This window comes from Fistularia commersonii, chromosome 20 (genome assembly GCF_037954325.1).
Source record: "Fistularia commersonii isolate RoL2024-O1a breed Wild chromosome 20, RoL_Fcom_v1.0, whole genome shotgun sequence".
Taxonomy (NCBI): domain Eukaryota; kingdom Metazoa; phylum Chordata; class Actinopteri; order Syngnathiformes; family Fistulariidae; genus Fistularia; species Fistularia commersonii.
Window position 1 is genome coordinate 464,646 of NC_141303.1, and position 16,762 is coordinate 481,407.

Sequence of the window (16,762 nt, forward strand, 5' to 3'; positions counted from 1 at the left end):
TCCTGGGTCAAACTTTTAGTCGCATGCGAGAAGTGACAGGCGGTACCGCTACCCTCGGCTGACTTTTATTCTTACGGTTTTGCATCATATTTAGGGCGAACGACTTGAATTGCTGACACGAAAGACCCTCACGTAGCCTTTAAGAAGCCTGTTTAACGTTTATAAGATGGTGTTTTACTTCACAAGCAACGGTGAGTAACGTTAGGAACGCCGAGCTCCTAGCATTGTTAGCATGTAGCCATGCTAGCTTCAGTTGTGGAAAGGGCAGTGACTTCCAAGAGTGAGGTACAATCCATTCTCTGTATCTGTCACCTGGTTCTATTGTGGGTTTTTCTTTTTTTGTTTCTTCGCCAGTGGTGGACCCCCCCTATACAATATATATGGGGAAAGACAAGTACGAAAGTAAGATCCGAGATATTTTTGCATTTCGTTCAATGAACGCTGCCCTCTACTTTCTGACTAACTGAAGCTGACTCTTTTCTGCAGACGAGGATCTGATAAAGTACGGATGGCCTGAAGATGTCTGGTGAGATCTTCCGTCATTTCATGTTTTTTTAGGCTTCCCAGAAGCCACAATGACGATGGGAGTGTGTGCTGCAAACGAATGGGTGATTAGTGACGTTTTGAGTTAGGCCTAAATAGATATGTTCTTTCCTGTTCAGGTTTCATGTGGACAAACTGTCTTCGGCTCACGTTTATCTCAGATTGCCAAAGGTAAGACTTTGTCATCCTAAATCTCATCGAGTGTTTCATTGTTGTGAAACACAAGGGAATTATATGAAATAACACTTATTGGATATTCTGAAGCCATCTTTAAAGTCCAAATGTCCAAAAAGTATGTTTATGTTTGAAAAATCAGTTGTCAGATGCATGAGATAAAAAACACCACGTCGAATACCTTTGTTATTCAGCCATGTTGTTGTTCTCTCTGTTCTACTGAAAAGAACATTTGTTTTTCGGAGAGGGTTTAACACCCACAATGTGTGTGTCTCTTACAGGGTGTGACCATTACTGAGATTCCTCCAGAGGTGCTGATAGATTGCGCACAGTTGGTGAAGAATAACAGCATTCAAGGTAGAAATTACTCTTTTAATCCAGAGAAGAGGTGGAGAGAGACTCAACTTCCCACTGACCACCCCAAAGTCATTTGACTCGTACTTTTCACGCACACAAATATGTGAAAAGAGATTGAATTTGTAAGAAATTACCACACCATCCATTACCTGCTGGTACAGTAATGTGTAAACGCAACAGATAGTTATGTATGGTTTTGAAATATGTGTTTTCAAACACTATTTATCGCTGGGGGGGAACTTATTCTTTTACAACCATGTGGCTAAATTATGGATTTTTCTGGGGAAATTAGGTAGCTTCTTTCCACCAACACCGTCACAGTGGACAAATGAAACCGTTCCGGCAAATCCACTTGCATTTGCCATCATTCTTCAAATCGGCTGTTTTGTGCTTTTTGCACACATCCCCATCAAGAAAGAGACACACAAAAATACCTTTGGTTTTTTTCAAGTTTAAATCGATCATTCTGCAGGAAATAGAGCTGCTACGAGGAAGTTTGCAAAAAGCATTTGCGTTGTGTACCCGTAGTTGTAGATGTTACCCTCATTTCACAAAAAGTTTAAAAAAAAAATCTTTTTTATAACATCTTGCTGCATTATCTCACGTTTCAACTGGGACACCTGCAGATTATAGACAAGTGCGGCATATTTATGTATATTATTTTTTTCTTTTTAAAATTAGTAGGTGTGGCTTGTATATAGATACACTCTATAGTCTGCAGTTTACAGTACATTTTGTACAAATATAAACCTAATTAGCTTTATCTCAAATACTTGGCATGATTGATGAAGAAATGACTAAATTAGTACTACATATGTGTGCATATAATGTATATGTTTTTCCTTGTTATTTCACTCAGTCACATATTCACTGATTCTGACTGTTCCTCTTGATCAGGCTGTAAGATGAACAACATTAACGTGGTCTACACGCCATGGGCCAACCTGAAGAAAACCGGAGACATGGACATCGGACAGATCGGCTTCCATCGACAGAAGGAGGTCAGCGAATGGCTGAGTCACGTTATTTAACTTGTGTACCGGGCCTCCTCCGACCCGTCGACACCGGTGTTGTGTTTTCCAGGTGAAGGTCGTGGCAGTGGAGAAGAAAGTCAACGAGATCATAAACCGCCTGGAGAAAACGAAAGCGGAGCGTTACCCCGACCTGGCGGCGGAGAAGGAGTCGAGGGACCGGGAGGAGAGGAACGAGAAGAAGGCTCAGATCCAAGAACAGAAGAAACGAGAGAAAGAGGAGCAGAAGAGGAAAAAGGAGATGGAGGAACTCAAGTAAGCAGTCGGGAGGTTCTCCGGTCGCCCACTAGGAGGCAGGCTGAGCCGGCGCGTGGACCTTCGACACGCTGGCTGATATCGGTCAATAGAACTTTCTCTGAATCTGAATCGGGGATCCTGGCTAATCACGCCGTGGAAAAGAAGCAAAACTCCTGTGAGGTCTGAAATTATTTTAGGGCAAAGAAAAAACACTGTACTCTTAAGTTTCCATGGAACTTTCACTGATGAAACAGTGGCAGTAAGTTCTGTGACGCTTGATTGTTTCTCTGCAGGAGCTACACTTCACTGATGAAGAGCGAGAAGATGCAGACTAACGAGGTGAGGACGCCCTCCGTCCGGTCCGATAAACTCACCCTGATCATGATCTCCATACCTGCTTGTTCAAAATACTTTTTTATTGATCAGGAAAAAAAAAATCCCAAGGTAAATACCATAGATTTTGTTGTATTTGTAGTTTTTTTTTCATCCTGTCATTCACTTTGAGGAAATGTAGTTATGAAGTTGTAGACAAAATAATATCCTACCGATGGTCTGTCAAAGTTTTCGTTGATATTAGAAAATGTGCTGTCATTTTACATCTAGACACAGATGGTTCCCATTAAAAAAAAATAAAAAATTTAAAAAAGTAACCAATTTTTTTCTGAATATTTTTGAAGTGGAACTAGTCAAGTAATTCCATTTGTTCTGGAACGCGTCTTGGATCAATTTCAGAATTGCGGGTGGAAACGTTTGGATTGACATTTAAAACTATCAAATTCCCCTCCAAATTGGCAAAAATTCCTTTGAAATGTCACTGGGAAAGAATAAAGAAACGTCTTTTTGTCGTCAACAGGATGGCTACGACTCGGACGACTTCATGTGAGCGGCGACGACCCATGGGAATCACCGTGCTCCGTCTGGACGCGCCCCTCCTGCTGCTTTCGCTTGCTGTTTGACCACAGCGACAACTGGTTCAAAGAAAACGGACGCCCTTTTTAGCCTCGGGACTCGGAGCGGGAAAGCGAGGCGACGGAGGACAGAGCCGGAACTTTTCCTTTCTCAGATGACGGGTTCACGCGAGCACTGCTTCCACACACGGCAGAGATGGCCAGCAACGACGCGGAAGGACGCGGAGGCGGCGCGGGACCAGCCGGGGGTCGCTTTTTTAGTGCCATGTTCAACCACACTTTCAGGGACACCACAGCTTTGTGGGAAGTTCACCGTCTTAGCGTAGAAAACCTTCGTGAGATGGAAAGATAGAAGTCCCTTCTCTTTCCCCATGTGATGCTAGGTAGCTTAGCATCAGTCATTTGGCTCTTTTTCAGAAGTGACAAAGATTTGTGTTGTATTTTGTAAGCCTCGCCATCGTTTCTGCTCTGTTCCTTGCAGTTCGAAGCCCCGCTGAGCCGGTGTTTCTGCCGGCGAACTCCACAGCTTCCGCCTGAGATCGCTGCCGCAAGCTGTCTGTCGGGGAAATAGCCCCGACTATTCCTTTTCATTGACGATAACAATTGAACCGTATTATTTGGTAACGGGTCAAATGAAGTCATAATGTTTCCGTAATGTGTGTTTGATGACTTCACGCTTACCGCAGACCTCCAATTATCTGTCGTGCCAGGCCGACTCGGCGGGAAGCGGGTCTTTGCTCCTGCGTCTTCACGTACGAGGGCATCTATCTTCACAGCTTAAGATCGCAGTCGTGGCAACGAGGTGAATTTTCCAATCAAGAAGTCGTCCCGTTCCTTCAGCGGAATAAAACGATGTTCCAGTTGCTTTGACATCGGCGTTTTGCCGACGCAGCCGTCCTCGGTCAGCTTCTCCGCGTGTTCGTAAAAACCTGCACGTCACGTTTTACTCAGCAGCCCACAGCGAATTGAAACGTACGCGTCCGCTTCTGCTCGGCCTCCCGTCGACTCTTAGAGCCGACAGAAACTCTCAGGCCCGTCAGTCTAAAGTGAATCTTTACCAGTTGCACAGACAAATGTAATTACAAATGCATATTCTTTAAACTGTAAACACTATCAAGAATAAAACCATTTCCTGCCTTCACAGGATTCACTGTGTGTGCGCGAGTGACCGTTCAACTTATTTCACTTTATTCATTTATTTCTTTCACAACATTTTTGCAACATTCACTGACTTTCTCAGTCACCCAAAGATACTTAGCACTCACCATAGGTTTTAGGTGTTTTTGTTTGAATTTTTTATTTTTTTTCGAATTGATTATAATTCCCAGCAGTCAAGTATAAGTATAATTTTAAGGTCATTTCATAATTGTAATTTTTTTATTCAACCATTATTTTCAAGGTTTTGAATAGGTGCTTGTATATAATGGACCGTTCAAAAAAATGGATTCAAGAATAATCCAATGTTTGGCATTTTGACAAATAGGTAAATAGGAAAAACTTCAATTTGAATTCTGCCCTTGGATATGAACCCTTCCAAACCGCATTATAAACTTCCATCCTTCCTGTCTTGTTGCAGATGCGCGCCTGCATGTGTCCATGACCACTGCTCCACTCTTGTACTGTTTCACCCTTAAATGGTGAGGATACTTCGGCATCTGGATGATAATCCTGCAACCCTTTGTGAGATATATGATATTTATTACAGTGACAAAGTTGCGGGGTTACAAAAAACGTCGGCAAAAACCTCTATCATGGAGGATGCGGGCATCGATCCCGCTACCTCTCGCATGCTAAGCGAGCGCTCTACCATTTGAGCTAATCCCCCGGATGACACGGGGAGCTGCAGAACAAATTATAAATTGAGTAGCAAACCCTGTCGCACTATATCAGGTATAAATAATTGGACTGTTTGTGTTTTAAGGGAAGCAATTATTTGTTTTTTTCAACTCAAAGTAAGTTCGCCTTCCGCTCCAAGCTCTGTTTCCAGTCGCTTCCTTCCGTGGGATGTGCTTGTTGCAGTGGAAATGTGAAGTAAACACAGTGAAGACTGACACGAACGTCCACGACAGATGCGTTCAACACTGTACACCTCAATTCAACAATGTAGAAATGCAACCTTTTACTCTTTTCAAATTCTCTTTTTCCATTCTTCAAATGGAAATAAATGAGACGCCTGAGCTGCAAAACACACCCGTGATTCAAACGTACTTTCATGCATCAGTTAAATGACCATTTTTGCACATTTCTTTATTTCTCTGAGTGGACATTTAATTGGCACCTTAAGATGGTGCGTTTCCAAGCCAATACACAGGGGTGCGCTGTGACTGCAAACACGTCCAATGCACCTGTCTGCAACAACTGCGCCTTTTGTCTGTTTTCTGCGTTTATCTCAAAAATACTGTGTTTAAATATTTAGTGTATCGAATCAAATAGATGTTATTCATGACAAGTAACCATGTTTTTGCATCTATGCATCTATGCCAATGCACCTGTCTGTAACAACTGTACCTTTTCCCTTTTTATCTATCGTGTTTTTGTTTGTTTTTGTTTAAACGTTTAGTGTATGAAATCAAATAGATATTATTCGTGAGAAGTAACCATGTTTTTACACGTATGCCAGTGCAGCTATCTGCAACAACTGTACCTCTTCTTTTTTTCTGTTACGTTTTTTATTTCTAAAATATGCGGGAATTTAAACCTTCAAAGTACGAAACGAAATAGATATTACTCGTGAGAAGTAACCATGTTTTACATGTATGCTAATGCACCTGTCTGCAACAACTGTACCTTTTAATTTTTCCTGTCACGTTTTTAAATTGTTCTCAGAAATACTGTGTTTAAACATTTAGTGTATTGAATCAAATAGATATTGTTCTTGAGAAATAACCACGTTTTTAAATTTCACTGGGTGTTTTTTTTTTTGTGTTGTTTTTAATTTCTGGAAAAAACAATAGAAACACTAGTTATCGGTCCGAGGAGCGCAGGCTGTTCTGTGAAATATCGCGGTATTTTCCATGGGTATTCTCGCGAGACTCTGTCCCTCCCTCCCTCCCTCCCTCCCTCCCTCCGCCCTCCGCCCGCCCACTCACCTGCCCGCCGCTCCGGCGCCTTCATCCCCCTGGAACGACTCAAACCCGGTGAGCGTCGGGACGCGGAGCCGGTCGGCGAGGTCTTTTCCCCGAGGAACCTTCCAGAGAGGCCGGAAAAAGCCACGGCTCCCGGAGCCCGTCGACGGTAAACGTCCGTTCGTTGAGAACTATTTGTTCGTCCGCTCCTTCCGCCGCGCGTTAAGCTCACTTTTTTTTTTGCCTGCGTTTGATTATTTTTCTTTTAATCTTTGAAAAAACAAAATGTCTGGTCAAGACGGCTCGTATTTGAAGGGTCTTTACGAGTGGATCCCGACTGACGAAGTGATTTCTCTCGTTGTTTTTTAAACGATCCGCCGCGGCGGCGTTTAAAGAAAAAAAAAAAAAAAAAAAAAAGAAAAAAAAAAGAACCCCAAAAGCCGCGGAGTCGCGAGCCTGTGGTTGCCATAGCAACGCCCCCCCCAAACAATGTGTCGCTCCTCCGCCGCGCCGCCGAGGCTCGGATGACCGACCGCCTTCCGCGCAGCGGGGAGAGCGAACACAGAGACAAAGTTTGCCCGGAACAAGAGCGCGACGCGGTGCTGCTCGGAGCCATGGCGAAGAAGCCGACCGACCTGCCGAGGGGCGAGCAGGGCGGCGGGCTGAGCGGCGAGCCGAGCGGGTTTAGCGGCGAGCTGAGCGGGCTCAGAGGCGATCCGAGCGGGCTCAGAGGCGAGCTGAGCGGGCTGCCCGACGAAGAGCTGCTGCGCTGCAGCAAAGACGAGCTGCTCCGGAGGCTGCGCAGGCTGGACGGAGACAAGATGAACCTGATGATCGAGCACGGAAACATGATGAAGGACATCAACCGCCGGCTGCAGGTGCACCTGCACGAGATCCGGAGCCTGAAAGAGGTCAACCAGAAGCTGCAGGACGACAACCATGAGCTCCGGGAGCTCTGCTGCTTCCTGGACGACGACCGGCAGAAGGGCAAGAAGCTGTCCCGGGAGTGGCAGCGCTTCGGCCGCTACACCGCCAGCGCCATGTGGAAGGAGGTGGGCGCCTACATGATGAAGCTGAAGGAGCTGGAGGCCAACCAGGAGACCGTGCTGAGGGAGAACTCCGAGCTGAAGGAGATCATCGTCATGCTGGACGAGGAGAGGAACGGAGCCGGATCCAGGAGCTCCATAGACAGTCAGTCCAGCTTGACCCACCTGAACGGGAGCACCGGGACCGTGAGGGACGTCGGCGACGGGAGTAGCACGTCCAGCACCGGCAGCGCGGGGAGCCCCGATCACCACAACCACGTCCACAAGACCGCCGCGGACAACGGCAAGATCGGACCCCCCATGAGGAGGTCCATGGATGACCTCTCGGCACCGCACCATCACAGGAGCATCCCCAACGGGCTCAATGGTGAGTTGGACACACACACACACACACACACACACACCTACCTGTCTGGCAGTCCAGCAGAATCCCTTCATAAAAGCCCTTCTCCAGGGCGTGGGAAAATGTCAAAACACATCTGGTATTGTCTAACTCCGATCTAAATAGTGTCTTTTCTGCTCTGGATGCAAACATGAAAAGTGTTTGTGTTGTCAACTTTTGCCAACTCAGCAAAATGAGTAAATTAGCAATGAACTGCTCAAGGAAGAAACAAATCTGCAATATAGCACAAAGTATCCCAAAACGTATAAGGAATTAACTTAAAACGGGTGACAAACTGCACAGAAATGAGAAAGAAACGCCTGAAAAAGAAATTGGCGAGCACTTCTCTCCAAAGCGCACCAGGTATTTTTGGGTGATGAGAAGAAAAATGCTCAAATAGCTAAAAACCTCTAAAAAAACATAGCGGACAAAAAAGGTAACTGCTCTGATATCGGAGGAAAAAAACACTTAATGATTACAAGAGGAAGGATATGTTCGGGAAATTGATCTAAAATTAGCAGGTTGTCCTGAAAATCATCAAGGACAGATTTCAAAGCGGCACAGGAGGGTGTGTATTCCATTGTGTATTATTTAGATTTTTCCTGCATGTATCGATCATATCTGCATATGAGATGGATTTTTTCCCACCGCCCACCCCCTCCTCTGTGCAAGGCTGGATTAATACACCACAGTTCATGTTTTTGTGGAACTTAAAGCCTGAACACACACACACACACACACACACACTAATCTTGACAGAAATACAGTCGGCTTGTGTTACGGTGTGCATGTGATTGCGCTGACAACATATGCTGATCAAAATTGCTGCGGAGGATTAACATGGCGGGGGGGTAGGGCCCTTGGCTTAACCTCACTATGAAGTCTTGATTGGGGTGATTATGACACACACACACTCATTCACACACAAACACTCATTCACACACACACACACACACACAAACACACACAGTAGCCTTAAGTGGCCCTTTCAATCTCAGGCCAGCCCATCATTTGAATCTATGCTGATTTAGGTCACTGCTCTTTTGGTCCTCAAGGAAGATGGGGCTTATCTCAATAGCTTTTAAAGGGGGCTTCTCTGCAAATAGATTTTTTTCCTCTTTTTTTATCAACGGGAGGATTGTCATGTACTGATTATCATTGTTGTGGTCAGATGTGGAAGAGCACTCATGTCTGCTTAGGGGGCACTCTGAAATGCAGGCATGGGACCAAAAATCAATGTTTTAAGAGCTAAATACGGCCGAAAAGCCGCGATGGGGATGAAGCGCCACGACGGAGCATGAGAGCGGTAAGCCTCGTACAGCCAGAACACGGCCTGGGAGCCCGCCATCGGCGCCGTTGGCAGGGCGAATGGATTGTGTCTGAGGATGGGGGGAAACATTCCCATGCGGCCGGCAACTATTGAATATCGTTCAACTGTCACGTCCCATTTTGAATGATCATTTTCCTACAAGTGACACATTTTCACAATCTTCATTGCTGGATTGCATTCTCACTTTTTCAATCCATCTTTTTAAAGAAAAGTCTTCAGAAAAAATGCCATAGGTCCCCTGAGAAGTCGTTCCTAAGACCATCAAGCTGTCACCTAGACGTCATGTGAAAACATGTCCTGGAAATCAACCTGAAAACGCCCAAAAACTCGAAGTCCAATTAAAAATAGGCCGCTTTAGCACAAACATGATCTGCAATGAGTTGCATTTATCAACCTGACATTGGGATCGAAGTCGCGTGGGAAGAAAGGGGGAAGTGGCTGTGCGTTGACCGTCGGGGTGCCATATTGAGTAGTTGTAATTTCCCACATTGTCCAACTCTATATACTGTAATACATTTTGTTTCTCCTGGTCTTGAAGCGGCAGCCTCACGTCTGCTCACCAGGCTCCCGTCATCCTTCGGACCGTCCCCGAATCGTGTTTTGTGAAACAACAGAGGTAGCAAGTGTAGTAGCGTGAAGGCGGTCCTTAATCCAGAAACACGCACACAAAGTGACACAGTCATTTGGGTGCAGGGTTGGGTGGCTGCCGTTATGTAACGCCAGTATTATGTCTGGCGCCTCTCTAAGCTGCTGTTCCACAGGATGTAACAGCGGGGACATCGTGTGTCCCCGAAGGTTTGCGCCTTGTCTTGCGGACACTGACGCACATGCTGTAAGCAAAAGGTCCGGACCCTTTGGTGTCCGCTCGGACCGCGCGTTACGGGCCGACCACCGTTACACTTGGCCGACACGACTGACCTCGCCTCGTAAAAGCTGAGATAATTAATTGCGACATCGTTTCCTCTCGCTTTATTCTAGTGATTGAGTGAGCAAAACTCACAAATGTCTAGAGCACTGATGGACAGGCAGTTCAGTCGTTGTTGATGTGGAGGGATGTGATTTATGCGAGCACGCTGTGGATGGTAAAGCTGTGATACTGGAACGGGGGAAGGCGAGGTGTATTAGATGGGCTGCACAGCTTCTACTTCTATGGCCAGGTTTTCCATCCGCAGAGCTGCGCGTCTCGCAAAAAAAAAGGATTTCTGCGTTGGCCGGGAATCGAACCCGGGTCAACTGCTTGGAAGGCAGCTATGCTAACCACTATACCACCAACGCTCTGCGAGAGACTTTCCCTGTTTCCAGTGAAAGGCAGAAATATGTGTGCTGCCGTCCATGTGTTTCCTGGAAGAGGGTGTGGGTTTGGGGAGGCTCCGGAGGGGGAGACTGATGTCAGAGCTCTAATTGAAATGTTGAAGGGGAAAGGGAGTTTGGAAGGGAAAGGCATCGATTGGTACAGCGGGGAGTTTCATGTCAGAATGGCGATCTCACAGAAAGCACACTCGTGCTACTTTTCCAAGACACAGTTCTCCAGTAGTCAGTTGTCGAAGTATCTTCTCCGGCCGGCCGAAGCTGATACGTAACATCAACAGACGTCCGGCCTCCGATTGGTCGGACAATGACATCATGGACCACGCCATTTCTTTTTCTTGTCGCAGCGCAAGGCTGCTACATGTTAGCATGTCTGCGGCGGCGTCTCGGCTTGGCGCGCTCTCTTCTCTCCCTTTGTGAGCCACAGCCGGAGCAGCGAGCACGCCCTCGCCTCCGTTGTTCCCGCAGTCGGTGTCGTGCAGAAAGCGGCGTCGTTGCAGTCTTGCGTCACCGCGCCCACGTCCAGGAGGCCCGTCATGGTCATGGAAAACCACCAAACTGAGTGGAGCCGTGGAATGGAGAAGGTCACTTAGCGTGTGACGGACAGGTGTGACGTGGTCTTAGAGTCAGGTGACATCAGGGCGGGGTGACCCATTTATTATTATTGTTTTTTTCACTCATTTGTCATCATTTCCTGTATTTCTTGCAATTGCAAGTCAAATTTGTTGAGTCTCATTTCTTTATTATTTTTTGACCATTTTTGCTATAGTGGATTTGTAATGGGCAACTACTTGCTTATTTTTCCAGCCAAGTTATTCATGGTTTTTAAAGCCGGTTTGGTCATTAGAATCTATTCATTTGTTTATTTATTTTCAGAAAACGTGTTGATCATTTTGATAATCCTCAAAGGACGCCTCGCCAAGAAAACGCACATCGATTCAAGTGTTTAAAGTGCCCGACTTATTGAATCGGCCGGCTGAAACGTGAGCGGAGCCGCCGTGTTGGGAGGTCAAATGTGGCCACAGTGTGAGGTCCTTAATGCTGCCTGAGTATTTAGGGGACAAGCTCCAGGATCGCCACTCCAGTGCTAAATGGACAGCATCTGTCCCTGTGCCAGACTCTCTCACACACACACACACACACACACATGAAACACATGAGGGTGTAATGTGAGCGGGCAGGAAAAGCAAAGAGAGGGTCGGCTTCAGCTTCATATCGGCCTCTTCAGAATTGTCCATGTAGTTGTAATTACATGCTGATTTACAGATCATTTTCTCAAGGATTTCCGGGGAATTTGTAGATGTTTTCAATATTAATTTCTCTCTGCTTTTAATTCCTCCGCCTCCCTGACCCTGGCCTGAGGTCTTTTCTTGCTGGTTTTATCACGTAGAGACGAGGTGGATGAAATGTGCCCCGGCAGTAAAAAGCCTTAGAATTACAGGCTCGAGTTTCACGTCATATTTTTTTTTTAAGAAACATTTTTCCATCTCTTTGGCTAAATGAAGTCCAGATTTCCATTCCTTCAGCCTGGCACAGGGGCGAGTGTGAGAACAGGAGTCTGATGGGGGGAGTGTCTGCGCGGTGGTAAGGGGTTGGCTGGGAGGTCGGGGGCGGGAAGCCGCTTCCATCCACCTCCCGCCGTCCAAGTAATTGAATTTCTGTCTTGTTGATATGGCTGACAGACGCGCCCTCCCCGATCCCTTTCTTTTGTGTGTGTGTGTTTATTTGGACAGAGTGGTGCAATGTGTGTGTGCAGAGTAAAAGCTTCAGCTCAGAGCGAACGCAGACAAGCTAAGAAGTGGAAGAATCCAGTGAAAGTTTATCAAATTACACATTTATTGCCCCTAATGGGCTAAATCTGGTTCATGTCAGATAATAAATAATTCTTTCAACAATATTTGTAGTAATGCACGGATCCCTTTCAAAAAACAGTTTTTAGGATCATGAATATCACAATGTAAGTCTTGTAATAGCTTTTTTTTTCTCCCATTAGTTGAAATTCGGCTTTTTTTTTGATGAAAAATGTTTCGCCTTATCGAAAAAAAAGAGGAGGAGAAAAAGAACTTTATGGATAGAGAATTGTAAAGAACCAAAAAGATTTCTCTCCAGAGGATGGTGTGTTTGAGCAAGGACAGGAAAAAAAGAATTAAAATCCTGATTTTCTTATGCGTTTTGTTCCGAAACCTTTGTTGCTTCCAGGATGAGACCGAATGTGCAGAAAAATCTGTTTTAATCAACATTTAAGGTGTTGTGAAAGGGCTGTGTGTGTCTGACATGAGAGCAAATCCCCGGCAGCAAGAACAATAACTGGCAACTCTGTTTAGCCTCAGAACTCGTAATGGGGAACTTCTATTTCTAGAAATCTCGCCGTCTGCACCCGCCGTAGGTGGTCTGGAACTCAGTCCCTGTCAAAGACCTCCTGAAATATGATGCTGTCACAGGAGGGTCCATTAAACACCCCCACCATCAGCCACAGGACCAGACCTCCAGCGAGTGAAGCCGATGGACACGGGGACGGCCGGCGCCGTCAGGCGTTCCTCACCGGCCGACAAAGACTCGCATTTCCCCGAGGCTCGCAGCCCCGGAGTGGCTTTCAGGGAACGCCGGCCTGTCGGACCGTCCCTCCAATCCAATGATGTCACCAAGGTCTCCGACAACGGTGACGTGCCGCCGTAGAAGAATGAAAAGAAAACCCCTCAGCCCTTCCAAGTGGAGCTCCTGAATGAGAAGACGGGCTTTTAGACGACTGACGACTGATATATCAGAGTATGTCAGATGAAAGAGATGAAAAAAACAAACAACATTTTGTAATATTTATGGCAGTGAAACACCAGCTTACTAGTGTGATTGTGTTTTTTTTGACCTTCCATCAGTACAGTTTGTTCAAATTAGTTCTCGTATTATGATAACTAAACCCTGCTCAAATATCAGCTGACGTGTCAGCATAAGGAAGCTCTTAACCCAACAAACTCACTGTAATTTAACTGACCCTTCCCCTCCCCTCTCCGGTGTGGGTTATTTGGACTGGTACCTGTCATAATATTTCCTTCATCCCCGCTGGGGATTCCCCCGCGATTATCTGCGATCTGTCATCGGACCGGTGGAAGTGCGAACGTGGGCGGGCGAGGTTTAGGTCATTTTCACGGCCTCTCCGAGGCGAGCGACGCAACACGAGGGCCCTCTCGGGCGCCGTAAAACACCGCCATTCATGTTTGGAGGCGGCAGCATATTTGAATAGATTACTATGTGGTAGAACCAGTGCGACGCCTCCAGCTGTCCCCGAGCTCCTATCTTATGTTGCAGCTTCCTGTCAGATGACGGCACCTGCAACCGTCAGGAGCGTCACCGTTCACTCAATCCCATATTTACTCAGCTCCGAATTCTAGCGATTCAGCCTGCCGACACGGTCAACGTGGCGTTTCTGTCTTAAAGATATCCTTATATTTCGTGGTGTATTTTTAAAGAGCGCAAATATCTCCATTGCTGCGCCATTTCTGCCCTCCAGCAGAAAGACATGAACATGGATTTAAGGTTGTTTCTCGCTCATTTTCAGACTGACCGCCAGTTTTAACGTCATTTCTTTCACGGTAGTTTCTTGCGGAGTGTGTGGGATAAGATGCGGAGCTGCTCACAGGTCCGCCCGAGCGCCGGGACTCGAGACCGGACTCCAGGTCTGGGTGGAGATCCATGTTTCATATGCAGCTCTGGGCTTTGGGTTGGGTTCTGGTGCGCAGTCTTGCACTGGGTCCCGGGTCTGTTTACTATTATGTGTAACATGAGAGCTGAGCAGATCTGAGAAACTGTGTGTGTGTCTGTGTGTGTGTGTGTGTGTGTGTGAGAGAGAGACATTACATTACGGGACAAAGTTTTGTTTTGACAACTTTTAAATGAATGTCAGCTTTTTAACAACGCTCAGCTGTGCAGTCTTTGCTGATCAGGCCCGGATCCAGACATTTTTCGGTTCTGTGTGGGTTCTGGAGCCGAGCCTCAAATCATGGACATCTCCAGCGTGCTTCTCCTTCCAGGCCTTTCCAGCCCCCAACCCTCCCTCCTCCTCCAGGGTGGGACACGACCTACAAGTTCACAATGAAACTGCAGAGCCAGCCCTCACAGTACATGCACTCTGTGTGTGTGTGTGTGTGTGTGTGTGTGTGTGTGTGTGTGTGTGTGTGTGTGTGTGTGTGTGTGTGTGTGTGTGTGTGTGTGTGTGTGTGTGTGTGTGTGTGTGTGTGTCGCAGTGTTTCGTCATGCAAATGAAAATAAGTCTGTCAGACGTTCACGTTCCCGCGAAACATTTGAGACATTTGAAACGTTTGGTCTTTTCCAGCCAGAGTCTCCAAAGCCTTTCAGGTCTGATGTAAAATAGCTCTTGTTATGAGAAAGCGAAGGAGCGCCGCGCTCCAGTTTGTTTTCGCCCGTCGGTAGAATCGCTGAAGTTTTTGTTTTGCTATTCTTGCTTTCTTTCCTTTTTTTAAACTGGTCTTTGTTCCGTATTAAAGCGGCATGTTTCTCAGTGTGAGATTGGTTCTGGTTTCAAAGGAAGCCGGAGGATCAGCCACACAATGGTGTTTCCTCCCCGGCTGCGGTTTCAACTTATTGTGCTGCGAGTCTGACGCCACTGGAAAAGGGCGTCGAACAGGAATAGGATGTTAACTACGATTGTATTCTTTTGTTGTTGTTGCTGCTGTCGCGCCGGTACAAAGACGGCAAGGTGAATTCTTGGAATCGCACCCGACTCCTGAAGGGCGGGAAGTCTGAACTAAAATCTGAATTTGAAAGAAGTGAAAGAACTGACAGGAAAAGTTTTCATATCCAGTCCAGTGAAAGAAAATAATATAAAGGAGCCTGTTTTTATGGTGGATCCACTTCACTTTTTAAAACTGGCAACATTTCATAATAATAATTTATAACGTTAATGGCAATTATTCATAAATTCATTTATTGATAAAAATATTATTTTATACTTTGGATGATGACCTTGTCTGACCGCTTGGTCTTTTTTTATTGTAAATCCATGCAATTTTACCCGTTTTTGTGACAAATTTTCCCTTTTTAGCAGATCTGACTTTTTCTGACAAAAATAAATAATTATCTGGTCGTTTTTCAGGTCATTTCTGAATGATTTTCATTGTTGCATTTTCAGGTAAATTCAGAATCAAATCACGTGAGTGGAAAAAGTTCATTTCAATTGTAATATAAGCCTATTGGATTGCAGAAACATTTGACAAGACAGACCTTTAAGCTACATTGACAATCATTTGGACACCGACAGGGAAATGCTATTTATCAACATGAAAGAATTGAAAACAATGAAAACACGTCATGGAGTCAACACATCAGGTGATACTTGAGACTGGACAGATTTGGTCTGAGACTCTCTGGCTTGTGTTTGCCAGCAAGTCTTTCACTTTGAGGCCTGATAACACAGATGCCAGAGTAGAAACAAACACACACACACACACTTGCCGCTGTGTGTTGTCAAGGAAAAGCTAGCCTGTCAGGATGTCCCACATTTCTGGTTAAATGAAAGAGGAAGTAGTTTCCTCTCCGTGTCACAGCAGGAATCAGGAAGAAAATATCCCAACAAAGAAATAAATCTCAGCTCAGTCGCTGCACGTCTTTGAACGTGTACCTCCCTTACTTTTTCCATCTACCCGTCCATTCCTGTGAAGCCTCAGTCCATTCATGGCCGCCGGCACGGACAGAATGGGGTTAGAGAGGCGGCGTGAGTCCCAATCTCACACGTGGACTCGTGTTCTTCAACGCATCCGTCAAAGAAAACGCCGCGCCCTTCCCTCGCGGATGGAAGTCTTTGGGACTTGTTTGTCTACTTTTGTCCGCGCGGCTTCAACTTCGGCATGAGCGGGTGTCCCTGTCTTGTGATTGGGCGTGGCGGGGCCGGGTCACTCGGTGGCCTCGGCGGCCCCGGTGCTGGTCGTGGTGAATGGGCGGCCCCACGCTGGCGACTCACTGAAGCGGAGGAGTGGGGGATGGGTTCGGGCCCGTGTGCCGGCTGACCCGCGCAGAATGACGCTAACCGTCGGTGGGTCAAACTCTTCGTGCACGTTTGTGTGTGTGCACACATGCATGTGCGCGGCCTTAATGTATGTCGGTTTGCAGTAATTCACTTTGCCGGAAAGAGGCCGAGAGGCTGCGCTCCTCCCGGCTTTTCCCGTCCAGTTTCACACTGGTTTGTGACCAGTGGGCACTGGATCAGGTCACACTGGAAAGCATCTATTGAGGTCCGCTTTGTTTTGCCTCGTGGAAAGATTAGCCCTAAATGCTAAGCAGCTGCAAATCGATTGAACGCGCGGTTTACATCGTATTAAATTTCAGAATCGTTTGAAAAACATTAGAAAACAGACAAGAAACAATCCAAAA

At 46.2% G+C, this 16,762-nt stretch overlaps 2 protein-coding genes and 2 non-coding genes across 5 annotated transcripts in view; 2 read left to right on the forward strand and 2 right to left on the reverse strand.

The window, feature by feature from the left end:
- Nucleotides 1-15: 15 nt before the first annotated feature.
- Nucleotides 16-4,403, forward strand: ccdc25 (coiled-coil domain containing 25). Its single transcript, XM_086167115.1, has 9 exons — nt 16-191; nt 355-402; nt 487-526; nt 663-714; nt 999-1,074; nt 1,972-2,075; nt 2,158-2,360; nt 2,636-2,681; nt 3,196-4,403. The coding sequence occupies exons 1-9, from the start codon at nt 167-169 to the stop codon at nt 3,223-3,225; spliced, it is 624 nt and encodes a 207-aa protein (XP_086023241.1). The 5' UTR covers nt 16-166; the 3' UTR covers nt 3,226-4,403.
- Nucleotides 4,404-5,002: 599 nt separating this feature from the next.
- On the reverse strand, nt 5,003-5,075 carry trnaa-agc (transfer RNA alanine (anticodon AGC)). Its single transcript has one exon. It is a non-coding gene; the product is annotated as a tRNA-Ala (tRNA).
- A 1,281-nt stretch (nt 5,076-6,356) lies between these two features.
- The window catches only part of ccdc85cb (coiled-coil domain containing 85C, b), a 55,943-nt gene continuing 45,537 nt past the window's right edge, over nt 6,357-16,762 (forward strand). The window contains exon 1 of one of the 2 annotated variants that reach the window (XM_086167032.1): nt 6,357-7,728. In XM_086167032.1, coding sequence (XP_086023158.1) covers nt 6,840-7,728 — 889 coding nt within the window. In that variant the 5' untranslated portion in view covers nt 6,357-6,839. The remainder of the gene's footprint in view (nt 7,729-16,762) is intronic. The other variant, XM_086167033.1, reaches the window with a different exon arrangement.
- Nucleotides 10,277-10,348, reverse strand: trnag-ucc (transfer RNA glycine (anticodon UCC)). The gene has a single exon. It is a non-coding gene; the product is annotated as a tRNA-Gly (tRNA).

Coding starts and splice junctions, on each gene's coding strand:
- ccdc25 (XM_086167115.1), top strand. CDS start 167: ATGGTGTTTTACTTCACAAGCAACG. Junction 715..998: donor TTTATCTCAGATTGCCAAAG/GTAAGACTTTGT, acceptor TGTCTCTTACAG/GGTGTGACCATTACTGAGAT. Junction 2,682..3,195: donor AGAAGATGCAGACTAACGAG/GTGAGGACGCCC, acceptor TGTCGTCAACAG/GATGGCTACGACTCGGACGA.